Below are 26,247 nucleotides of genomic sequence, written 5' to 3'. Positions count from 1 at the left end.
TCTCAGCTTTGTTAGTGTATCTCTAGGACAACCTCCCTTTTTTACGTTTTGGATAGAGTGTCTTTGTCCCCACTGGGAAGGTTTACTCCACTATTTGTCCTGACGACCATGGTCATAAAAATAAAGTAAAGCTGGCCATACATCATACAATTTTCTTGTGTGATTTCCTTTAGACTTACCTTCAACTGTGTAGTGCAAGGGCCTGCCTAACTGCATACAGATTGAAAGTGGTTTAAGTTTGACCTCATATTATATGATTTTGGGAAATCTAAAGAAAATTGTACAAGCAAATAGTTTAATGTATGGTCCGCTTAAGAGGATATCCAAGATTTTAGAATCGACACCAGAACAGGAGATAAGGGGATTCTTCAAGTGGGGACTGCTGTCCAAAAAAAGGGAAGTCCTCTTACTTTGGAAGATTTATTCTCACTCTCTGTTGTGACCCTTAGGAAGAAAGTGAAGAGAAATTTCCCTAAATGGTACACATAGTGGGAGATTTACTAACAGTGCATACAGAATCTGATGAAGCGCTGCATAGTGCTGACCAATCAGAAGTCGCCTAGCCCACTGCAAGGAGAGGAGAGATTTCAGATCCCCAGACCTATGAAGCGGCTTTTTGTTGTGTGACAGCATGGGATTGGTGCAGGGAGATTTCTAACACTGCTTCTGTGTGAACTTGAGCTATGACAAACCTGGGTTCAAAAAGCAGTAGGGAAGCTGCATGCACACAGCATTCCTGTTCAAATCACATGCTATTCTTTGCAGTGTGGTTTGCACTCATTCATTTTGTATGGATGCAAATCGCACTGCAAAGTATCAATTTCGGGTATCGGGAGCATTTTCACAAGTACGGGTACTTGTGAAAATACTCGGTATCCGTGCATCTCTAGTCTAGAGGGTGGAAGAGCACCTTTTACTTACCTTATCCTCCACTCCTCTGACAGACTGCTCTCCTCCATGGTCCAGTGTTGAACTGTTTCTCATTGTCCTCACATCCAGTGCAGGGCCATGGTCCATGCATTGGTCTAGATAGACCACCAGAGCATAGGGGAGAAGAGGCTGCATGGACCAGTCCAGCAGCATGGAGAGGAGCTCACAGGAGCAGATCGTGTAAGTAAATGTGCTTTACCAAGTCCCCTAGCTATGAAAATACAGCCACACTACAGGTTGGGCACTGCTACTCCTGTGAACTCAACTGGCTTTCAGGTCCTGTTCTGAATAGCTGCCCTGCTTCATTGTGAACACAGGGGATTGGATGCTCCTCATCGGTGCCATTCAGAGACTTCTTTGCATTTTTCTCAATGAATGTAAAGCATTCTCTGACTAGACAAAGTGGAGAGAGGCAGGATGATGACATCATGCTCACCACTTTGTCCAATCACAGAATGCTTTGCAGAGCATTCTCTAAATGGCACCAGTGCTTAGCATCTAACCTCCTGTGTTCACTATACAGCAAAGTCACCACTCTGCGTGGGACCCGGAAGCTATTGGAGATCACTGGAGTTGTGGTGCCACCTTCAGTAATTTTTAGGTTCTAGAGGATCACACAGGTATAGTACATGCATAGTTACATTGGTCCATGCTAAACTAATGTAACAATGTAAAAAATGCCATACCTTTAACTTCTTCTTTAAAGGATAAATTACCTTTTTTTTTGTAACATGTTAAATGTTATGTCTGCATATAGGATATAGCATGTTACTACGCCGCAGCCGACCTCTTTTCCCCCCCTCACCCCAACTGTGACAGCGGTTGGGGATTCTTCTCCCTGCACCCACTGTCACATTTTAAAAACAGTGTTTGTGAATGAATGAACTAAACGTCCCATCAGCCACTGCAGCAGATGGCTTCTAGTTCTCAGTGAACTGTAGGAGAGCTGATGAATGCCCTCGTAGTTGATTGACTCTTCCTGTACTTCAGTACCTGTCTGCCTGTACGGGGGTATGGACCGACAGCTTTACCGAGTGTATGCAGGAGCCTGACATTGCACCCATGATCCACTGATCATGGGTGCAATGCTTTGCAGGCTGCAGTGAACCCCCCCCCCCCTGCAAAATCATGTAGTAGTAGTATTATTATTATATAATATATAAAATGTATTTTTTGCTTACAAAAGGTTAACTTCACCTTAAGGGCTGGTTCACACTGCGACGCGCACAGGAAGGTGTTGTGTATCCCTTTGTGCTTCTGTGTGGTATGATATCAGCCCATTCAATTTGCGCTGAAATCGCACAACACCAAAGACTAATGCATTCACTACTTCTGGAAACATACTGAAAACGTATTGCGGTACTTCTGTACCTTGCGCAACAGTGCGGAAAAACACACAGCCTGTGTTTGGGGTGTCCTTAACTTAATATTGACACTTGCTACAGATGGCACCTGCAGTGCGTTTTGAACACGGTGCTGCAAACGTGCACAGAACACGAGTTTCCTGCACCACGTTCTCGTGTGAACCAGCCCTTAATTCAATGCATGTTATGCTTTCATTTTGCAGGCTGAAAAATGTGTCACATGTATGCCCAGATATAGCAGTATAAGAGACCCATAAGAAAGGGTTTTTAAGTTAAAATTTTGATGGTAAGAGGCCATTCTAAGCACAGATCGTCCTTAGCAGAATTCTCTGTGGTGGAGGAACCTTGCCTGATGGTGAATGTGTCATTTATCATGCTTCCCTTACAACACAAGTAAAAGGTCATGGCCATATTAAACAACACACAATGTCTTGGAGGATGGAGGGGTGAGAGGTTAAACCCGATAGGAGTTTTTGCTATTTTTTGTGTAATTGAAGTAGAAGGGATTGGAAAGTGTTGCTTTGAAATGCTCCAGTTTGTAACTCCAGATTGTAATTTGGTGTCAGGGCACGTAGTACTCCGTCTTCTGAACAGTTTACAGGCTCTGAGCTTTTCCTGTCCAGAGGGAAGACATCAAAGCAATTGTATTATATAATATTTATAAATCCTCAAACTGATACTTTTTGTTATCTGGTTTTGGTTTTAGAATGGTGACAGCACACGGAATGCGGCAAGCATTGGTGTTAAAATTGGTTCTAAAGCTGTAAAATTTGATTTTGTGAGTTTTTGCATTCATGTGTAACATTTTAACACGAAAGCTATATTAAAGCCTAAAATCTTTAGGCACAGAGCCACTATGGCCACACAGGGTGAGGTTGATGGTAAAGGAAGACTGGATGACTGGATTGCATAGGTTGTTCCTAAATAGAAGGAATAGTTAAGAAGTGGTTCTTATTCTTAAAGCCGAACTTAAGGAAACTTAAAGCCGAATTCCGGGCTCATCTTGTTCTAGAGGTCATATACATGGACTGCTCCTGTCAGCATGCTCAATACATGCTCTATAGACAGGAACAGACCACGGCGGAGCGTGGTTTTCCAGAGGATTGGCGGGTTAGGTTAGTAAGAGCTTCATTCTCACCTCTAGAAAAAAACAAGCAGCTGATCCATGCAGCAAGGGCACAAAAAAATTTGGCTGTTCTGCTTTAAACCTTACTGCTATGTCTAGGGGGCATGAAAAAGTAGATTTATTTACCGGAACCTCAGTGCTACTAGACCGTTATCTGCAGCATTTGTTTCCCTATGCTCTGGTGGTGTGTAAGGTCCTCAAGACCAATGCATTGACCATAGCCCTGCATCGGACGTGAGGACAGAGAGGAAGAGTTAACTGCCAGAGTATGGAGCAGTCTACTGGGGGAGCAGATGATCAGTTAAGTATAAGTGCTCTTCACAGCCCCTAGACTAGACAAATGGTTAACTCTGCAAAGGAGAATTTCCAGGTTTCCAGAAGTTGGAGTTTAAGTCAAAACAGTAACTTGATGAGTTGCTGTACTTAAAGGGTAACTGCACTTTCATGGTAAAATAAAGTAGCAAATAAAAAATATAGCCTATGCCATTGCTACACCAGTCATATTGTAATTTATTGTTATTAAAAATTGCCTTTCCTTTTCAATCTGTAGCACTCTAATTTTCTGAAAAATGAATAAAATATGTCATACGGTACACAGTGACCAGAAATGTGATTTCCTGCTACTGTGATTGGCTTAGTGATTTTCTCAGAAGTCTGCACTAAGATGCGTCAGATTTTGGGCATCCTCTGCAACAAAAATCTAATTTTGGTGAGATGAACTCAAAGGGAAATCAGACCCTGCCACTTTCCTTATTAGAACCCTGCAGGTGCAGCAGCTGTTTGATAAAATTTTGCCCATTCACCTTGCACATGGACACAGACCAACAGACCGCTATTTCTTTATATTAAAAATTAGGAATTTGCAACAAAGTTTGATAAAATCCTTGCAATGGACCTAGAGTTGTTACTCTTCAAAAATAAGCTTGGCAGTAATACAAATAAAGAAATATGTTCTATAGTGCTGATTTCCACTGTGAATTATTTGTGATGTCAGTAATAATTTTTATCCTATGGAACTACTTTATTAATTTATAAGTAAAGCTCCAGGCAAGCAGCTAAATACACATTTGAAATACATGTTTTACCTTTTATTAATTTCAGCCAGTAGAATGGCATAGGTAACGCCTCTCAAACAGGACAAGCAGGACCTGGACCTCTGGTGTACATTAGTCCAGAACATAACCTCCAATCCCAACACCTCAGCCTTCCCCCTCCCAGCTTGCTGATTGGACAGATAAGCAGCAACAGCTGGTTATAGGAGGCTGATGTAGACATATTCAGTTACTTATGCCGACTGTGTACAATGTATTTTATCGGGATTTTATGTGATAGACCAACACAAAGTGGCACATAATTGTGAAGTGGAAGGAAAATGATATATGGTTTTTCAAATTTTTTGCATATAGATATCTAAAAAGTGTGGTATGCATTTGTATTCAGCCCGCTTTACTCTGATACCCCTAACTAAAATCTAGTGGAACCAGTTGCCTTCAGAATTCACCTAATTAGTAAATAGAGGCCACCTGTGTGTGTGTGATTTAATCTCGGTATAAATACATCTGTTCTGTGAAGCCCTCAGAGGTTTGTTAGAGAACATTAGTGAACAAATAGCATCATGAAGGTCAAGGAACACACCAGACAGGTCAGGGATAAAGTTATGGAGAAATTTAAAGCAAGGAGTATGGCACAATTGCAAACCTACCAAGAAATGGCCGTCCACCTAAGCTGAGAGGCTGGGCAAGGAGAGCATTAATCATAGAAGCAGTCAAGAGGCCCATGGTAACTCTGGAGGAGCTGCAGAGATCCACAGCTCAGGTGGGAGAATCTGTCCACAGGACTACTAGGTTGCACTTCAAAAATCTGGCCTTTATGGAAGAGTGGCAAGAAGAAAGCCTTTGTTGAAAGAAAGCCATAAGAAGTCCCATTTGCAGTTTGTGAGAAGCCATGTGGGGGAGACAGCAAACATGTGGAAGAAGGTGATCTGGTCAGATGAGACCAAAATTGAACTTTATGGCCTAAAAGCAAAATGCTGTGTGTGGCAGAAAACTAACACTACACATCACCCTGAACACACCATCCCAACCGTAAAACATGGTGGTGGCAGCATCATATTGTGAGGATGCTTTTATTCAACAGGGACAGGGAAGCTGGTCAGAGTTGATGGGAAGATAGATGGAGCCAAATACATGGCAATCTTAGAAGAAAACCTGTTGGAGTCTGCAAAAGACTTGAGACTGGGGCAGAGGTTCACCTTCCAGCAGGACAACGACCCTAAACATACAGCCAGAGCTACAATGGAATGGTTTAGATCAAAGCATATTCATGTGTTAGAAGGGCCCAGTAAAAGTCCAGACCTAAATCCAATTGAGAATCTGTGACAAGATTTGAAAATTGCTGTTCACAGATGCTCTCCATCCAATCTGACAGAGCTTGAGCTATTTTGCAAAGAAGAATTGGCAAAAATGTCACTCTTTAGATGTGCAAAGCTGGAAGAGACATCCCCAAAAATATTTGCAGCTGTAATTACAGCAAAAGGTGGTTCTTCAAAGTATTGACTCGGGGGGCTGAATACAAATGCACGCCACACTTTTCACATATTTATTTGTAAAAAATGTTGAAAACCATTTATCATTTTCCTTCAACTTCACAATTATGGGCCACTTTGTGTTGGTCTATCACATAAAATCCCAATAAAATACATTTGTTTTTGGTTGTAACATGAAAAAATGTGGAAAATATCAAGCGGTAGGAATACTTTTTCAAGGCACTGTAAAAATACATTTAAAAGAGGAAGTACTCACCTAGGTGGATGAAAGATTGATCCGATACTACATCTGTCCACCACCAGCTCTGTAGTGAGATCTTAGCAATCAGACACTGTTGATTTGCTCAGTTCTGCCCTCTCCTCTGAGCAGAGAGCGGTGACTGTCAGAGTTTTACATATATACAGTTGCAAGAAAAAGTATGTGAACCCCTTGGGATTACGTGGAGTTTTGCATGAATTGGGCATAAAATGTGCTCTGAACGTCATCTAAGTCACAACAATAGAAGAACACAGTCTGCTGAACATAATACTACACAAACATTAGATGTTGCCATGGTTTAATTGCACATAACATGTAAACATTCACAGTGCAGGGAGGAAAAAGTTTGTGAGGCCCTAGCTTAATGACTTCTCCCAGAGCTAATTGGAGCCAGGAGTGAGCCAACCTTGACTCCAATCAGTGTGATGATATTGGATGTGTTGCTGACAGCTGTCCTGCCCTTAAAAAACACACACCTGTTTTGGGTTTACTGGTTTCAAGAAGCACTGTCTGATGTGAACCATGCCTCGCAGAAAAGAGCTCTCAGAAGACCTACAATCAAGAATTGTTGACTTGCATGAAGCTGGAAAGGGTTACAAAAGTATCTCCAAAAGCCTTGATGTTCATGTGTCCACGGTAAGACAGACTGTCTACAAATGGAGAACGTTTAGCACTGTTGCTACTCTCCCTAGGCATGGTCGTCCTGTAAAAATGACTGCAAGAGCACAGCGCAGAATGCTGCATGAGGTAAAGAAGAATCCCAGAGTGTCAGCTAAAGACCTACAGAAATCTCTGGCACATGCTAACATTTTTGTTGACACATCTACAATAAGGAAAACATTAAACAAGAATAGAGTACATGGGAGGACACCACGGAGGAAGCCATTGCTGTCCAAAAAGAAGATTGCAGCACGTTTGAAGTTTGCAAAAGAGCACCTGGATGTTCCACAGCACTACTGGCAAAATATACTGTGGACAGATGAAACCAAGATTGAGTTGTTTGGGAAGAACACACAACACTATGTGTGCAGAAAAAAGTCACAGCAAACCAACATCAAAACCTCATCCCCACTGTAAAACATGGCGGAGGGAGCATTATGGTTTGGGGCTGCTTTGCTGCCTCAGGGCCTGGACGGATTGTTGTCATTGATGGGAAAATGAATTCCAGAGTTTATCAAGACATTTTGCAGGAAAACGTACGACCATCTGTCCGCCAACTGAAGCTCCGCAGAGGATGGGTGATGCAACAGGACAATGACCCAAAGCATACAAGTAATTCAACAAAACAATGGCTGCAACAGCACAGAATACGCCTTCTGGAGTGGCCCAGTCAGAGTCCTGACCTCAACCCGATTGAAATGCAGTGGCATGACCTTAAGAGAGCGATTCACACCAGACATCCCAAGAATATTGCTACACTGAAACAGTTTTGTGAAGAGGAGTGGTCCAAAATTACTCCAGATCGTTGTGCCGGTCGGATCTGCAACTACAGGAAACGTTTGGTTGAGGTTATTGCTGCCAAAGGAGGGTCAACCAGTTATTAAGTCCAAAGGTTCACATACTTTTTCCTTCCTGCACTGTGAATGTTTACATGTTATGTGCAATTAAACCATGGCAACATCTAATGTTTGTGTAGTATTATGTTCAGCAGACTGTGTTCTTCTATTGTTGTGACTTAGATGACGTTCAGAACACATTTTATGCCCAATTCATGCAAAACTCCACGTAATCCCAAGGGGTTCACATACTTTTTCTTGCAACTGTATATTGTACATTCCCATCAGTCCCTAACCCTCAAGGGGCGTACAATCTTAGGTCCCTAACTTACATTCATACATACACATACTAGGGCCAATTTAGACAAGAGCCAATTCACCTACCAGCATATCTTTGGAGTACCTGGAGGAAACCCACGCAGTCACAGGGAAAACATGCAAACTCTAGGCAGGTGGTGCCATGATTGAGAGTATTGTGCGGTGGGGGGTGCTAGGTGCTGGTCTAGGCTTCTAGGTGGATTGCGATCATATGGTTGGGATATTTTTCAGAGCCTGGACTGGCTGAGTGATGTTGGCTGACAGTGAACTTTAGATTTCGCTATACTTCTCCTTTTAAATGATTTTAATATACATGTCCATTGATCAGGATTGTAAATCTGCATACAGAGTACTGTTTTAAACCAGATTCACATCAGAACTATTTTAAAGGATAAATAACACTATTTTGTTAACCAGATTTTTGAAATATAAACCATTTTATCTGTTACAATATAATGCAGAGTATGTATCTCACATAATTGTCACTTCCTCACAGTCCTGATGTAACCGACAAAGAATGTGGACTGGGTGTTATTTAGTGCATTTTATGGTCCACCCTGTACGCTTAATCTTATAGGAGTTCCGTGTGTGTTCGCGTGTGTGTGTTCTAGAAATGCTTCCTATGGTTTATGAAATAGTTTTTCTAAAATAAAAAAATTTAGATTTTATAAAGAGATTGGTCATAAGTACATTTGATATGTAAAAAGTACAAAATTACAGACAGAATACATAAACAATAGTCCTGATGCACATAGGAATAAAAGTAAAAGGAATAAAACCAATTTTAGCTTTTTTTTTTTTTTTTTTTTTTTTTCCCCCTAAATTTGGTGACAATCTCGCGTCTATAGGGGCTGACCAGATATCTGCTGCTGGGTGCGGTCTGTGAGATATTGGACTAGCAGACAAAGAAGACCTTGATTTTTTTTTTTTTGCCCTTGCGCCAATGTTTCTGCCCCGCCTCTCTACTATCAGAATGTATATACCCGCACTTTCTCTTCTCATGAACAGGAATGGCTATTCATGGATCGCAATTCACCCAGTTTTTGCTGAACCAGCCAATTTTCAATCCATGTATGGCCAGCTTTATTCTGCTAGCACATCTACCACTCCCCTCCCCCAAGATTAACAATGCTGCTGTCCAAAGGTGTCTTTGTTGCTCCTTAATCCAGAGTGTAGATCTCCTAATACAGGAGGTATATTACTAGCCAGATCATCAAAAAAAGAAGAAAAAGCATAATAAATGAAAACTATTGCATCCACTGCATTCACCTTTGGGAACATGTTACATGTTCCACCCGTTTTTAGCCGCACCCCCCCCCCCCCATTATCTGTTAGATTTGAAACCGGCACGGCCATGTGGGGCTCTGCTCACACAGCCGTGTCATTCATTCACTGACTTTCGTGAATGAATGAACTGCCAGTCCCGACAGCCTTAGCGGCTGTGAGCTGGTAGTTTTCAATGAACTACCACAGTGCTGTGGAGCACCATAGTAGTTTGAGTCTTCCTATCTATCTGCTTGGCCATATATCCCATACGGCTATCAGATATTCTGACAGGTCTGCAGGAGACCTGCATGGCATCAGTGATCTACTGATTGCTGGTGCAATGCTTTCCAGGCTCCTTTTGGGCAAAAATAATAAATGGACATTTGTTTCAACAGCAAAAAAAATGTGCATTTTATTATTTTTGTCCAAAAGGTGAAGTTGTCCTTTTTAAGGATTGGTAAGCTGTAAAATATTACATTTTTGATTTGGGATTTAATACTGCTTTAATATGAGAAATGATCTCTATGAGTAGGTCCCTTTTAACACACTCTTCTCTTGTTTTCCTAGTGACTTAAAAGGAATAAATGTTCACTAGGTTCTCTGTTGGACAAAAGGGAAAGTTCTTCATAGCACCTAATCATCAATCTTCCCTTGTGTGAACCATCATTGTGTTGTATGTCGCCTTATTAATTAAGCCTGTTTATACTTCCTACTCGTGAAGTGCAGTATAATGAAGCTTGCTGAGGCATATTTTGGGTTTTCACCGATAACAAAGAAAGTTGCTTTTAGAAAATAACTGGAATTTGTTTCTTATTTGTAAATATTTGTAGGGTATCTAGGTTTATAAATGAAAATACATTAATGGAAATTTTTCCCTAAATTAAAACATCTATAGCAGGTCTATATCTATGTTTGCTAGGCTAGATCAAAAGATTAAAAATCTACATCAGATGAAAGTGGCACAAGTCTAAAACGAAAAAATTCTGTGTTCAAAAAAGGTGGCTAAACTGTCTGCTTAGAAAAACTAAAGGGATCCTGTTAGGAAGGAAAACACCTCTGTGAGAAAAGTTTGATGAAAGCATACATTCCAAGTCATTTATTGGTTTTGAGGCAATCCCTGACAAGAAAGTAGAATGTGACATATGAATTAGTGCTGCTTCCAGCAGAATCTTTGCACACAGGTGTTTTTGCTGTTAGGTGTAAAATCCTAAATTACATTTATCTTAAATGGCTTAAATTGATAACCTCAAACTGGTGTCACTGGAGTAGCAAACCATCTGCTCTTCCAGGTGTCTCTGTGTGTTTTTAGTTTTTTTGGGAAAATATCTGTGCCAAATTTTATTTAACTTTTTTTTTCCTGTATATTTTCATAGCCTGAAAAGTTTACCGTGTTCGGCCACCGGCACCCTGATGAACAGAAACATTTCACGACCTTGATGGGCTGAATAGGTAAAATCACTTTCTTGTTCATTTCACTATTCATAATTAATATTCAGGATTTTTTATAGTGTCAACTGATTGTACAGTCCTTTACAATAGAAAGGGATACCACACAATATAATTGCAGTGTGTGCGCGATTAGAGATGCTCCAATTTTTATAAATCTGCATATTTATAATTTGTTTAAAAAAAAAAAATCACAGCTTTGTATATTTGCTTTTTTTTTTTTTTTTTTTTTAGGTCATTTGGATCCATATTTTAAGGTGCCGACTTTGGAGATGAGGACTTCAGAAGAGCAAGCAGCCACCACAGTGTTGCAGAGACTGCTGCAGGAGCAGCTACGTTACGGGAATCCTAATGATAACCGTAACTTGCTGGCATTGCATCAACAAGCCACAGGGAACATTCCTCCCTACACTGGTGGACTTGGGCCTCAGAGCGAAGGACTGACTTCTCAGGAGTCCCAGTTTGTTCCACATGCTGCCCGGCAGGAGCCACAAGGGCAGGAGATCCAGGTGGAGAATATGATGGAGAAACAGCTACCACTAAGAGTTCAGAACAGCGAAGACCTCCCTACTTATGAAGAGGCCAAAGTTCAGTCTCAATATTTCCGAGGACAACCTCATGCTAGTGTTGGAGCAGCGTTCTATGTAACTGGGGTGACCAATCAGAAAATGAGGACTGAGGGTCGTCCTACTGTTCAGAGGGTTAACACAGGAAAAGTTCACCAAGACGATGGTTTAAAGGACTTAAAGCAGGGCCATGTACGGTCACTGAGTGAGAGACTTATGCAGCTGTCACTAGCTACAAGTGGAGTGAAGGCCCATGCTCCTGTTACCAGTGCCCCTCTTTCCCCACAACCAGGGGATTTCTACAAAAATTCTGTGTCCAATGAACTGTACAAAAACCATTCTCAAAATGGGGGACAAAAAGTAATTGAGTATAGGGGTCCTCCACCTGACTATCCATTCAAGAACATCTCCACTCTCCCTTCACATGGGAAAGCCAAGGAAATGGGTTACCATTGTGGGGACCCCAGAGCCAATCCACAGAACCGCTCAGATGGACCAATGGTTCGTTACCAGCCTCCACCAGAGTATGGATCATCCAGGTAGGCAATTTAATGTTTTTTTTGGCAAACACAACTACATAACAGTCTACTGTTCCATTTATGTATTGCACTTGATAAGTCCCTGCAACTCCACCAGGCTTTGTGCTCCAAACACAGGATATAGTATTGTATAATCACCTCAGGAGTCACTTAATTGTTAACATTCTGTGGTAGTATGTCAGTAGATAATCCCCCAAAAACGTGTATGGGACTTTAAGGCAACTTCAACATAAAAAAAACAGCTTAAGTCCTCATGCACATGGAAGTTTTTACAGCGGCTGTTTTTGTCTTTTGACGCTTTTTTCAAAGCCTGGAAAAAAACCCCAGAACTTCTAGAGTAGTTTTTTAGCTGTAAAAATGCTGTAACGTGGTAAATCAAGGCAAACCAGCGTTTTTGGACTTTTTTTTTTAGCAAAAAACCCACAAAAAAATGCTAAAAAAGTGCAAACGGAGAAAAAAGTAAAAGCTGCTAAACGCTAATGCAAAAATGCTAAAAACCACTGAAAACCTCACATTTTTAACGTGACTTTACACAGCTAATATTACCAGCGTAATTAAAACGTCCAGTGTGCATGGAGCCTTATTGTTACAAATGTTAAAACATTACATTTTAAAAAACCGAGAGATTAAAACGCAGTGTGGTGGCTGAGTACATTTTACAGATTGAACATGTTGATACAGAACACGTGGACACATATCTTCCAGGACATAGGTATGGATGAGCATAGGAAGGCCTGCCCTCTTAGGTTAGTAGTCTGAACTGACGCAGAAGTTCTAACGTCGGTACTGTACCTATAAGCAAGGCAAAAAATAAAGTACTCTATTAATGAAATGGTTTTACCCCCTACATCATTATTTCTTGCTACTGGTAGCACTGTTAGTGTGGTAGGCTGGAGGGATTATACTTAAAATGGAAATAAATGTAAAGTTCTGGTTGTGGCATCCTAATTAAGGGAAACTAAAATTAAGGGAAACTGGCAGTGAAGCCTTCTGGCTTCACAGCCGGTTTCATACTGGGTGTGCGCAAGTGTCACTGTGCTTTATGATTGGTCTCGCAGTCTTCTGGGACCTGTGATGTGTCCCAGAAGGCTGCAGGGGGAAAAATGAGTGACCAGAGATCGCTGCGGTGAACTCAGCTGGAAGTGGGAGCAGGTACCTGGTTTTCACAGGAGCCCTCCCCCAAAAGTTCCAAATGTGGCAGTGGAGGAAGGGAGGATGCAAGTGGAACTTCTCCTTTTGGGTGGAGTTCTGCTTTAAAAAGTGAATTGATTTGCTATTTAGAAATCTTAATTTTAGCCAAGTAGTACCTTGAAAAATCGACCTATTTGTCTAAAATTTCTCCAGAAAATTGGCAGTGTACTGTTTTGTGAGGGAGCCTAGGAACTCATGTGCCTACAGCCTGATAGCTGTATATTTGCAAGTGGGATGTAAGGTACTATAGCCTTTGACTGTTAGCGTCAGGAGATATAGGGTGAGATTTGGTTATGTCACGATGTGCTGCTTGCTGTTCTCGTTGCTGGGGGCTCTGGCACAAGCCCTGCGACTACTGAGGTGGCCACCTCCCTAAAGAGACAGTGCCGAACAGGGCATGGTTAGTCCGTAAAGATCAGCAGTAGGGAGATCACAGGCTATAGTGGCGACTAATCCTCTGACTGCCTCTTCTAGGCTCAGCTTCCATAGGTTAGTCCCTCAGCAGATAGTGTTAGCTTTGGAAAGTTCTTTTTGGCCTATTGGTCTTGGCGTTCTTGGCCGATAGTGAAGAGGCTGGTGGTGATTTGGTTTCTGTGTATATTTTATTGTGCTTATTTACTTTAAGTTGGTTTTAAGTTAAATGAGTGAGCCTGTTCTCAGTCCACAATCACATCATTGCGACTTGTCATGTGATTTGATAGTTTCTAATCACGTGATAAGTCGCACCCTATTGTCTGCAATGGAAGTGTTCATATCGGTGCGATTCTGACTCTATCAGAGTCGCACTCTTTTTTTTAAATTACTTCATGCACTAATTCTTGCAAGTTCAGGTGTGACTTGCATAGTCCTCTGTGCATGAAGTCGTACAGATGTCTTCCAAGTTGCATCTGAAGTAGGACTGGCATCCGACTTTGAAATTGTGTGAATTCGGTGTGACTGAAGACTTAATGAGTACATTGTACGTTCCTGCTTGTGTGCGTGAGTGTGCACTGCTCAGATTATTTTTTATTTGATGTTCTCCGGGGAATTTGTGTTGAAAAGTCCCTATTCTTCTTTTGCTTACTCACCTGTTTAACTTGTGCATGCAATAAGAGATGCTTCTCATTCCTGGGAGGGTAGTGTGTTCCGTATTCCACAATAGTGTTAATTACTGTTTATAACGTGTGGCAAGTCTTGCTAACCAGACCAATGAGGCACGCACATGTTGTGATGGGGTTTGTCTTCAACAATGATGGAAATATTTTACTTGGGCTGACACCGTTTATGAGGTGAAGGCGTTTGACAGGTTTTGAGGAGTAGAATGTTTACACCACAAAGCAGTCAGGAGAAGATCTTATAAGACACATTTTAAGTATTTAGTATGTGGCCATAAATTCTGAAGAGGAGAGAGTGTCTGTCTGGGGATTGATGACAGAATGCTGTATCCTACTATATGTCTCACCCTTTGGACTTTCCCATGGTACGGTGCTGCAGTCATTTTCCTTAGCCTGAAATGGTTTATAATTTTGAATAGGTATCACTTGGCAACTGTATGATGGAAAATTTCTCATTTATGGCTTTCTTCACACGTATTTGGCAACGGTAAAAGAAATATTTACTGATCATGAATTCTGTACTTACAGTGCAACAGAATGTAAAGGCTGGGCATCAGGATCCCTTTTGTATATTACACTGTTTGCATAGGGACCTGAGCTGGCCATTACAATGAATAGCCACACTCAATATATAGATGTGTGTGCGCAATGCTTGTACATATAGTAAATGGTGATCTCCTGTAAGTGTGCAGATTATTGTAAATAATAATGTATAATGCTGTTACATTTGTAAGGAAAATAAAAATATATTTATATATATATATATATATATATATATATATATATATATATATATATACATTTTTTTTCTTACAAATATAACAGCATTATACATTATTATTTACAATAATCTGCACACTTACAGGAGATCACCATTTACTATATGTACAAGCATTGCGCACACACACACCATAAGGTAATCTAGGGTGTTGACTAGACTTCAAACTTTTCAGTACAAGGGCCACATTGTATGATTTTCAAATATTCGTTACGTTTTACTTGGAGTTTTTTCTAATCAACATGATGTAAATCAAAACAGAGAAAGAACTTCAGTAAACAAAGTAAAGAAATTCAAAGTCAACTTCCCATCAGAACCCCTTAAATCTGAAGCCGGACTTAATCAGGGTCCCCATCAAAGTGACCACTTACATTAGAGCCCCTCCCTTACATCATGGTCCCCATCAGGGTCTTGATCCGAACAGAATCCTGCCCCTTACATCAGGGTCCCCATCAGATTCCCCCTCCCCTTCCCAATCGGGGTGCCTATCATAGTCTGCCCCTCAACCCCAAACCCCCTGTATAAAAGCTTGCAGTAGCCTGGAGTTGGCCTTCGGATTGTAGTTTGGTACCCCTGCTGTATACCATCTAAGACTGGTGTCAAACTGGTGGCCCTCCAGCTGTTGCGAAACTAAAAGTCATGCCCCTGCATTTGGGAGTCATACTTGTAACTGTCAGTCTTGCTATGCCTCATGGGACTTGCAGTTTGGCAACAGCTGGAGGGCCACCAGTTTGACACCCGTCATCTAAGAAATTAGTACATTTTTGTGGAAACTGAGGAAATCAATGGGGAGAAAACACAAAGTTTGCAAAAATTGTTTGTTTCTCTAGTAGGAATAGAACTAAGGATTATGGTTCTATCACCGACCACAGTTAATCACTAGGGCCAGTTCACTGTGGATGCATTTCTGTATGCAGTGTTTTGGGGTTTTTTGGGGTTTTTTCCCGGGTTTTTTTGTTGCTGTAATGCATTCTGGTGCTTTTTTTAATGCAGTTTGCCGTGTTCCAGTACAGTTCAATGCAAAAAAAATGCAGCATGTTCTATGTTTTTGACTGCACTGAAATGCCCTGCACTGGTGTGAACTATGCCATTGGAACACATATATAACCATCTGTCCTTGCGTTTTTGATTCAGAAAAAACCCCCCCACAGTAGTCTGCAATCTGGTGTGAACCAGTCTTAATAGCTGCCTTGATGAGAAATGAGAGATTGTGGAGCTCATGTGTGAATTTGGGCTTACATTGTGAATGAGCTGTTTTGTCAATGAAGCTTAAAAAGAGGTGTGTTTTTGAATCATAGAGTGAGATAATCTGGGTTTCCCCATTAGATCAGCTGCATTTTTTTTAGTACGTTTCTTGAGGGACTTTATTGGGAATTTTTGTGAACTGCGATGTACATACTTCTCATACTCTTGCTGGTTTCAAAATCTATTGTGGAATTTGATTTTCTCATTCTTCTGCACTTTAATAACCATTGTCACAAGTGAAGGGAGATCAGTGCATTAGAGCAGAATTTGCTTTTACTTTCTTGCTGCCATTGTTCAGCATTCTGCAGTGGAACGTTGGCGGGTTTGGCGCCATCTGTTTAAATGTGTGATTCTATAGTGGAGGGCGGGAGATTGATTCCTTTTAATCAGAACACAGGGCAAGTGTATGCAGTAACCATGGATGCCAAGCAGAAATCCATAGACTGGGTAGATGAGAGCGGATTTCTAGCTGGATGTTTGGTGTCGCTGTGCAGCATGGCTCTTTATAAACAGTGCTAATTGCCTGACCAGACCAGTTATGCTTTTTTTTTTTTTTTTTTTAAATTGAATGACCCTAGGAGTGCAACGAAATTCTGCAATATTTTTAGACACATTAGTTAGAGAAATGTGTCATTCAGTACTGTGTGCGTATTTTATTTTATTTGTGCTGCGTATTTTGATAATAAACTACTAAGCCAAGTGTGAATTTGTTAATTCGCAAGATTTCTCAATTAACACGTCTGCTGTTCTTAAAGTGCAAGAATACTTGTAGTCACTAATGATGGGAAAAGTCTTCTTGCACTTAGATTTCCCTAATTTTGTGGATTATTTGCAAAGCAGTGAATCTGTCTATACATAGTGCAGTATTTTCAGATACAAATGAACTTTCTGTATTTTCTTCGTTTTTTTTTTTTCACACATGAACTGAATGTTTTTCCTGTTTATTAGATCATACGTTTTACAGGATCATTTGTTAAATTGAAAGCTGCTATTAAAACCAATAATGTGTTATATTACTGCTTAAAGCAGAGCTTCTTCCAAAAGGGGAAGTTTTACTTTAAGGCCTCGTTCAACGCTCCCTGTTAAGGATTGAGTGGTGCTGCGCATTGTGAATGGTTCCGCAGTCCTCTAGGAGCTGTCACATGTCCCAGAAGACTGTGGGTGGGGTGCAGGTACCCGCTCCCACCTCCGTTGCAAGCACCTAGGAGATCGCAAGTGGAAGTTCTCCTCCCCCCCCCCCCCCCCCCCCCACCTCATGCTTGCGCATGTGTAGTGGGCACCCAGGTCTGAAGCCACAGGCTGCCCACACCTATGATGCTGGGGACACAGGACAGCTGGTATGGTAAACCCGGCTCTGGTGATGACATTGCTGGATCTTAGGATAGGTAAGTGGCTGGTTTTTTTTTATTATTTTAAAGTCAGCAGCTACCTTTTTGTGGTGTTTTTTTTTTTTTTAGCTGCTGACTTATTTTTTCACCAGAGCCTGGAGCTCTGCTTTAACAATCATTAAATGTGATTGCTGCATCAGTCCTTTTTTTTTTTTTTTTTTCCTTCTGTTTTCACCTAATGAATGGGACGCCAGTTTTGGAGGAATGAGTACAGGACACAGTAGACAGCAGCATTGTCAGTCTGGTGGGGGGATTGTGAGTGTTAAATGTATTAAACTTCAGCTCACACTTTATAATCAATTACAACAGTTTTTTTTTTTTTTTTTTTTTTTTCCTTTTTGGGATGAAGGTTTTACATAAATAAAAGCTGATCATTTTATTCACCCCCTGTAAGCGTTAAATGGTCTCATCCCTGTAAACTGATACATTCTGCTGGAGAGCTTGAGCTTCTGAAAAACAGCAGAGTTGCTGGCTGAATCAGATGAAAATGGAAAAAAGCCTAAAAAAGGAAACTAATACAACCTCCACATCTAAGAATTGATATGCTGCAATATAATGTTTGCGTACTGCTTTGAGGCCTTTTGTACACTGTACTGATGCTTGAGCATCAGCATTTCTGGACGTAATTTCAGGCATTTGTGTTCCACGTATTTATGCGTGCATTTTTCATGCGTACAATGCATATCTAGGCAAAATCAATTATTTATGCTCATTTGCGTCTATTTGTGCGCATTTAGGTGTATTTGTGCATACCGGTGCAAAAAACTGACTAGGGAATGCAGATTTTTTTTTTTCCTTCTCAAGAATATGCAGGCACATTGTACACTATGGGCTGCATTTTAGATCAGTAAAAACAAAAACACTGTACTGAGCTTTTTTAAGCTGCAGTGTGCAAGAGGCCTAACTATGCTGAGAAGATCTTATTATCCCATTGATTTAGTAAGAAACTAAACATTTATGTGTGATGAAAACTTCTGTGGTTTCAAATAATTCTAAGATTGCACCCAGTCCCCTGACCCAGACACGGTCATCTGACCATATTGCATCAAACATATAGCTTTCACTCAATACAGTAAGCAAGGGATATGGTCAGATTAAAGGATAAGTTCACCTTTTAAACAAAAAAAAATTAAATGCACATTTTATTTATTTTTTGCATTTACTATTTTTTTTTGTTTTTGGAGTTGGAAAGCATTGCACCCGTTATCAGCAGATCACTGGTGCCATGTAGGACTCCTGCAGACCTGTCAATGTATCTATGTGCCCATTTATTTATTATTTTATTAATTTAATACAGGTACTTGTATAGCGCCATTGATTTACGCAGCTCTTTACATATATATTGTGCATTCACATCAGTCCCTAACCCTCAAGGGGCGTACAATCTCTAAGGTCCATAACTTACATTCATACATACACATACTAGGGCCAATTTAGACAGGAGCCATGTCTCCTACCAACATGTCTTTGGAGTGTAGAAGGAAACCGGAGTACCCGGAGGAAGCCCATGCAGGCACAGGGAGAACATGCAAACTCCAGGCAGGTGGTGCCGTGGTTGGAATTCAAACCAACGACCCTAGTACTTCCAGGCAGAAATGCTAACCATTTAGTCACTGTGCTGCCCTGCCTTCATACCTTGCAATCAGACAATGAACTACCACAGAGCTAAACGGTGCCATGGCAGTTCATTCAGAACTGCAAGCCAGCAGCTGCAAAAGTTGTTAAAACTTTTAGTTTACCCATTCACAGAATAATATGAATGAGTGATGCAGCCCAATGGCCAGATCCCTGCACGGCCATCTTTTTTTAATAAATTATGACCGCTAATGGGGGGCAGAAGAGCGCAGTTAGCTGTCACAATGGGGCATCAAGGGGGGGGGAGGAGCGGTCCTTTTGTTACGTGTTACACCCTGAATATGGGTGTATCATATTATGAAAGGTGAATGTATCCTTTGCTCTAAGTAAATACATAGAGATTATAGTTAATATCCCCCATTAACATTATTGATCAGTTAAAGCAAAAAAAAATTACAACTCCAATTAGTGCAAATCACTTTGATGTATCCATCCACACCATAAATATGCTTGTACAAACAAATGTCAATCTGTACAAACAATAAATAATAATAAGAATGTTCTGTAGTGCAACAAAGTTTGTGATAAAGCTTGATGCCATGATTCCAAACAATCCTTGATGGTGTAGGTGGGGGATATCAATTGTTCTCTTTATACTATTAATTTTAGAGTGCAGAACTTTATTTTATGCTATGTGGTGTGTTGTTGGTGGGTTTAATATAATCTATTATTGTAACATAGGGAGAGCAGGGAAGAATCTGTTTAGAGCTAGTGAAGATTAGGAAGAATTTTGCAATCAGTCTGTAACATGTATAGCTGACTTCTACTTGTAGTAAACTTCTCTTTTCTCTTGGCAGTGAACAAATTAAGGAGAGGGGAAGGTGAGTGTAGGTAGGACAGGGACGGAGCATTAACGTGAATCTGTCACAAAAACTGAAAACCCTGTTAAAAGTTCCTACTGTAAAGAAGTCGTATTTTTACTTGCTTGTTACTCTTCTTACTCCGCCAGTCTTCACTGTCCTCAGGAGTTCAGGTACCTTGAAAATCCTTCGTCCCATTTGAGTTCTGCAGTGATATAGGGCTTGGTGGAAGAAACCACAGTGCCTGGTGGGGTACCGGGACTCTCTGGGCACCTTGGCTATGGAAGAGGACAAAGGTTGGTCGTGCGGGCGTCGGGATAGTACATAATCTATCTCTTCTTTACAGGTTTTTAAATTTTCAACAGGGTCACTTTATTTTTATTTATTTTAAGGTGTAACTGACAAGCAAAACAAGTATTCAATGAATTGCTCACTGAATTGTCTATTGTTAGTCTACAGGCCTGTCGTATTTTGTAATAACATATGTGGCCAATACAGTTTACAATCTAGGAGGAAGCCAACATTGTGTTTTTTCCCTTTCCTCTAACAAAGAACTTTATTTCTGGAATGTGCCCTGCTCACCTTGTGGGTGTCTCAGGGGAATATGGTGCATATTTCATGTCACCGAACACAGAACCTAGAAAAGTTATTTTTTTAAATAACAAACTCCTCGCTAACTAGCCTGTCACTCTAGATAAGTGTGTCTGTGGTGCTTAGTGTCACCCAGGTCAGATGAATTGTATGTACAGGAAAGGGAGAAGGGTTTGTTTTTCATATTCATTTGCACTTTTTCATATTCATTTGCACTTTTCCTGCTGAGTATTATAGAGCCGTGCCTATTATGACACAGGGTTTGTTTTTTTTTCTTTTTTTTTCTGGCAGCATGTTACATGCACAGCAGAGGGTATAACGTTTGGTATATGAACTTCCACAGGGCAAAAAAAACAAACAAAAAACCATATACAGTGCATCTCTGCAATACATTTCCCCATGTTTTTTTTTTTTGCCTTGGAACTTCACTCTGTCAACATCGATTATTTTTTTTTTTTTTTATTATTTTTAAGCTGCTAGCATTGGTAAATAGTTAGCAAAGTATATTCTAATTATGTATTTTAAACTTCTTTTTTTTTCATTTCTTCAGTTACTTCCTAGTTTCCAGGCTTAGGGAAATTATGTCATACATCCCAGAAGTCTTGAGGAGAGGTTTTCGTAGCTAAGCATACCTTCTTGTCTGCATGCCTGAGCTAAGAGCAGACGGACTCAAGGAAGTAAATGCTACATAAATCGTCTACCCTTACTCAAGATGGCCATGGCCAGAAGTGCTAGGGGGTGTTTTTCAAAGTGATTTCTCCACAAAATAAAGCATGGAGACATGGAAGGATGGACGAATGAATTTGCTTTGACTATTAAAAATGAAATGACATCGCGTTTTCATTTTATGGTGCTCAGATGCAGTGTAGTCCCACGTTAAAGACTTGCGAGTATAGAAAATACCCACCAATCTGCCAGAAATGCACTCAAGCTCGTATGTTCGTTTTCAGGAAGGACACCATATTATTATTATTATACAGTATTTATAAAGCGCCAATAGTTCGCTCAGCACTGTACATTACAAAGGGGGACAGAACATGTGACAGAACAAATACCAATACAATGCAAAACATGAGGGGATCAAGGGCCCTGCTCTTTTGAGCTTACAATCTAGGAGGCCTAAGGACTCCTCAGTGCAGTCCCAACTCAAGGTAATTTGTTCTGGTTCACACCAACGCACTAGACAGGTTGAATGTTTATGCAGCCCAGCATGTTGTGAGGCACTACAACCTATTGCAGTGTGCTGTGGTGCAGTTGAAATGAAATTAATAAAATTACCACTTTAGAGCCCAACCCCAGGCTGCAAGAAAACCAATCCTTGTATTGGGACCCCCTGCACTGCAAGGGTTAAATGCTTTTTATGTCTAGGGGTAGATGAGAAGGCTGCATTAGGTACCTTACCCCCTTTCTGGCTGGCTCCAGAGCTGTTCTCTTCTCCCTCTGGCATGCCAGGCTCAGGGGTGTCCTTTACTATCATTTGAACAATACAGGACTTTTAACCCTTCTTTGTACAGGCGTGCGACCCTGGCTTGTAGCACTGGAGGAAAAGCTTTGCGGGATTGGTTGCACCATTGGAGGGACCTAACTGGAGCAAGAAATGAGGTATCACGCCTTATTCTTGGGCAAAAACAAGCAATTTAACCCTTGCAGTGTGGGAAGCCTCGCTACAAAAATATTTTATTTTTCTTGGGCTATAAACCATTAAACCATAAACCATTACTATTAACAATCTCTCTGCATGGAGTTCAGCTTTTATTTGCTGCTCTGTACATAAGTTACACTGATTACAGACGTAAGGTTTTGTGGCTGAAAACAGACATAACTGTCCTTAGATATTGTATGTAGCATATGAAAGTAAAAAAGTGTTACCAAATGCTTTTGAGGCTATAACCATCAAAAGAGGTCAGTCTTACGTAATATCCTGCTTTAGTGGGTTCTGGCAAATACACTAGCTATTGCACACAATGCAGTGCTATCCAGTAGTGATTCATTACTATCAGCAGTTCAGACTGTAAGCTATCAGGAGTTTTTGTTTTTTTTTTTTTTTCTTTATTTTAAGTTCATATGAGCAAACACTGTCTCTGTTCAGTTACCCAATAGACTAAAGACGACCATACATAACATAACATTTGTTATTTTTACTGGAGGATTTTATGGGGAATTCTCCTTTTTATGAATTAAACAGACCGTAAAGACCAGATGCTATGTACTCCTATATGGTCCCAGTGTATGATGAGAGCAGGTATAGCACACAGGCTTTGCTTGTTTTTTTTTTTTTGTTTTGTTTAATTCATTTTGCTCTCCCTGCTGAAAACAATTTTAATGGAATATCACTGATGGAATAGCTCAGAAATCTGAGCCTGTGGTATTTAAAGTGTGTATGTGTGTGTGTGTGTGTATATGTGTGTGTGTGTGTGTGTGTGTGTATATGTGTGTGTATGTATATGTGTGTATGTATATGTGTGTATATATATATATATATATATATATATATATATATATATATATATATATATATATATAATATACTTTTTTTTTTTTTTTTTTTTTCACTAGTGTCCTCACATGTTCCCTTTTGGCATCTATCCAGGTGATGAATCAGTTTGTCATTTATGAGACAATTCTGTAACTAAGTCCAAATACAAATGAACTGCTTGTCTACATTCCTGGATTGCAATGGCTACTCCCTTGAAAAAGCTGTTAGGCTCTTGTGGATTATTCTTAAAACCTATTTTTCTGTCTGTTTCTTTAATTGGTGTAAACATTGTTGAACAAAAATTGGAGACCATTTTCTTGTGCATATTGGTAGTTTTAAGGCAACTGTGCAAAAATCTTATCAAAACCTAGTAGCCTCTAGTTACCCCCTACAGACCTTTGCTATTGGCACTTCCCCGCATAAACTAACTTCTGATGTATGAGGTGCATGGAAGTAGAACCGGTCTTCCCTTGCGCTGTCATGTGACAAGTCACATGATAGGGCACATAAGAAGCTAGGTTTTGCTTTTTAGCTATTCAAGGATTGAAACTTTGTCTTATACATAGAATAATTGTAATTTATTTTATAAAGAAACAGCTTTAAAGTGGTTGTAAAGCGTCATGTTTTTTTTTTTGTTTTTTTTTTTCAATAAAAATAGCCAAGCATGGTAAACTTTCCTGCTTTGTGTAGTGGTTTTGCACAGAACAGCCCTGATCCTCTTCTCGTGTCCCATGCCGAAGCTGCTGGCTCTTCCTCCCGCCGAGTGCCCCCAGAGCGGCACTTATGCTTGTTAGCTCCCAAGCTGGCCCTGACACACACAAAGCATGGCTCTGCCCCGCCCCTTGCTTCTTCCTCACTGGCTTTAATTGACAACAACAGGAGCCAATGGCTCCCGCTGCAGTGCCTCAGCAGATGAGGAGAGAGAGAGACAAAGCTCTCCTGCAAATCGCTGAATCAGGTATGTATTAGGTGGGGTGAAGGGGGGAGCTGCACACTGAAGGTTTTTTACCTTTATGCATAGAATGCATGAAGGTAAAAAAGCTTCAGCCTTCAGAACCACTTTAACATCGGTTTTACATTTACTCCTTTATAACTGACACAGTCTTTTTTTTATGCACAGTGATGGGCATTTGAGTATTTTTAAGAGCAGATAACCCAAACAGTTTTTTGTGTCCTTTTTTTGCAGAACGTTTTAGATGCTGATGATAATTTTTGGGTAGGTTCAGGCATCTCTGATCTATATGTCCAGGATCAGAACGAGATTCTGATATCTTAAAGCTGTATTGTACCCGATTGAAAACATTTATTATATTGTAGCTTGCCATTTCTAAAATTTGATGGCTACATTCATTTTCATCTTTAGGTTTTCTTTCTAATATTTTCATCTGGTGATCCAGCTAGTCTGTCTGTCTATTTTTCTTTTTTTTCCAAAGGACTAAACTCTCCAGCAAATGTATCAGTTACAGAGATGAGGCAAACTATTTACCACTGATAAAGGTGCCCATAGTCGGCTTTTATTTATGTAAAAGCTTTTTCCCAAAAGAAAAAAAAAACTTGTTCGCAGTAACTGATTATAAAGTATGAGCTGGAGTTTGACTTCATATTGTTAGTGTATTTAAATCTGCTAGTACATCTAACACTCCCATCCCCCCAGAATGACAATGCTACTGTACAAAAGTGCCTCTGTGCTCCTTCAACCAGAGTGGGACACTCTAATACAGGTGGTGAGTTACTGACCAGATCACCTGGGGAAAAAAGCCCAAGAAAAGAAATGTAATGCAGACACCACATCTAATGATTGGTAAGCTGTGATATATTGCATTTTTGGTTTTGAGTATAAATACCGCTTTACAGTACAACTAAAGGCTCCAGCATGTGTCTATGCAAATACCAAATCCAGTCCTTATGTGATACACAAGCCTCAAAGTAAATAGAAAAATTTCCTTTAGCTCTCTAGACTGAGCTATATTCTCCTACATCTGTCTCACACACTCCCCCTTCCCTGACACTGCAGCTCACAGAGGGAGGGTTCCAGCAACAGAGGCAATACTGTCTGTCCAGTAAACAATGGGCAGGATTATTTGTGGCCATGTTGTGATTGGCAAGCTACAGGCTTGAATTCAGGAGCAGTGCCTCATCATTGCTACTCCATCACAAGAAGCTGCATTAGGTGGACTTCACTGGCAGACTCAACAGGTATTTGTGGGACTCTGCAGGGGGACTGAGAAAACTGTACGTGCAGATGTACTTATTAATTGCTGCAGCACTTTTTTTTTGTTTTGTTTAATGGGAGGCCGTAGTTCTGGTTGAAGTGCTTCTAAAGGCATAGGTTTTTTTTGTTTTTGTATTGTTTTGTGTTTTTTTTTATGTATTCTCTGCCTTACAGTGGTTATAAAGCCTAAAATTTTTTTTACCTAATGCATGCCTTGCATATTAAGGTAAAAAATGTTTCGGCACTGGCTTTGCTGGAGCATCGGAACCCATTGTCTCCTGCTGCTGTCAATCAAAGCCAGTGACGAGGGTGCAGGGGGCAGGGCCGAGTTTCGATGTCTGTGTCAATGGAAGCAGCAGCGGGGCTCGGGTGCGCACAAGTGCCCCCCATGGGAAGCAGCTTCCCATGGGGGCACTGGACTGAGGAGGATCCAGAAGCGCCGACTGGGGACACGAGAATAGAGGGTTTGGGGCTGCTATGTGCAATTCTATTGCACAGAGTAGGTAAGTATAGAGATGTTTGTTATTTAAAAAATAATAATTTCCTTTGCAATCACTTTAAAGTAAACCATTATCGGCTTCCCTCTAAGACACTTATCTGACTGCTCTTTCGATCCAGTTTTGTGCCAGTCTGCAGCAGTGCTACTGTCTGCCTCCCCCCCTCCCCCCCCCCTCCGCTCCCCTCCTCTCCCTCTCCTCCTCTCCCTCTCCTCCGCTCCCTCTCCTCTGCTCCCCTCTTCTCCCTCTCTCTCTTCTCCCTCCCTCTCTTCTCCCTCCCTCTCTTCTCCCTCCCTCTCTTCTCCCTCCCTCTCTCTCTCCCCTCTCTCTCTCCCCTCTCTCTCCCCTCTCTCTCCCCTCCTCTCTCTCTCCCCCCTCTCTCTCCCCCCTCTCCCCCCTCCTCTCTCTCTCCCCCCTCTCCCCCCTCTCCCCCCTCTCCCCCCTCTCTCTCCCCCCCTCTCTCTCCCCCCCTCTCTCCCCTCTCT

General features: G+C 40.9%; 1 protein-coding gene across 1 annotated transcript in view; it reads left to right on the top strand.

Moving 5' to 3' along the window:
• AMOT (angiomotin) overlaps positions 1-26,247 on the top strand; it is a 113,099-nt gene that overhangs the window by 18,925 nt on the left and 67,927 nt on the right. The window contains exons 2-3 of the mRNA XM_089652495.1: positions 10,678-10,753; positions 10,985-11,855. Coding sequence (XP_089508621.1) covers positions 11,023-11,855 — 833 coding nt within the window. The 5' untranslated portion in view covers positions 10,678-10,753; positions 10,985-11,022. The remainder of the gene's footprint in view (positions 1-10,677; positions 10,754-10,984; positions 11,856-26,247) is intronic.

Source organism: Staurois parvus, unplaced genomic scaffold (genome assembly GCF_062004578.1).
Source record: "Staurois parvus isolate SC_StPar_1 unplaced genomic scaffold, SC_StPar_1.0 ptg000684l, whole genome shotgun sequence".
Taxonomy (NCBI): domain Eukaryota; kingdom Metazoa; phylum Chordata; class Amphibia; order Anura; family Ranidae; genus Staurois; species Staurois parvus.
The sequence above is the reverse complement of the archived record's forward strand: the minus strand, read 5'-3'. Positions and strand labels throughout refer to the sequence as shown.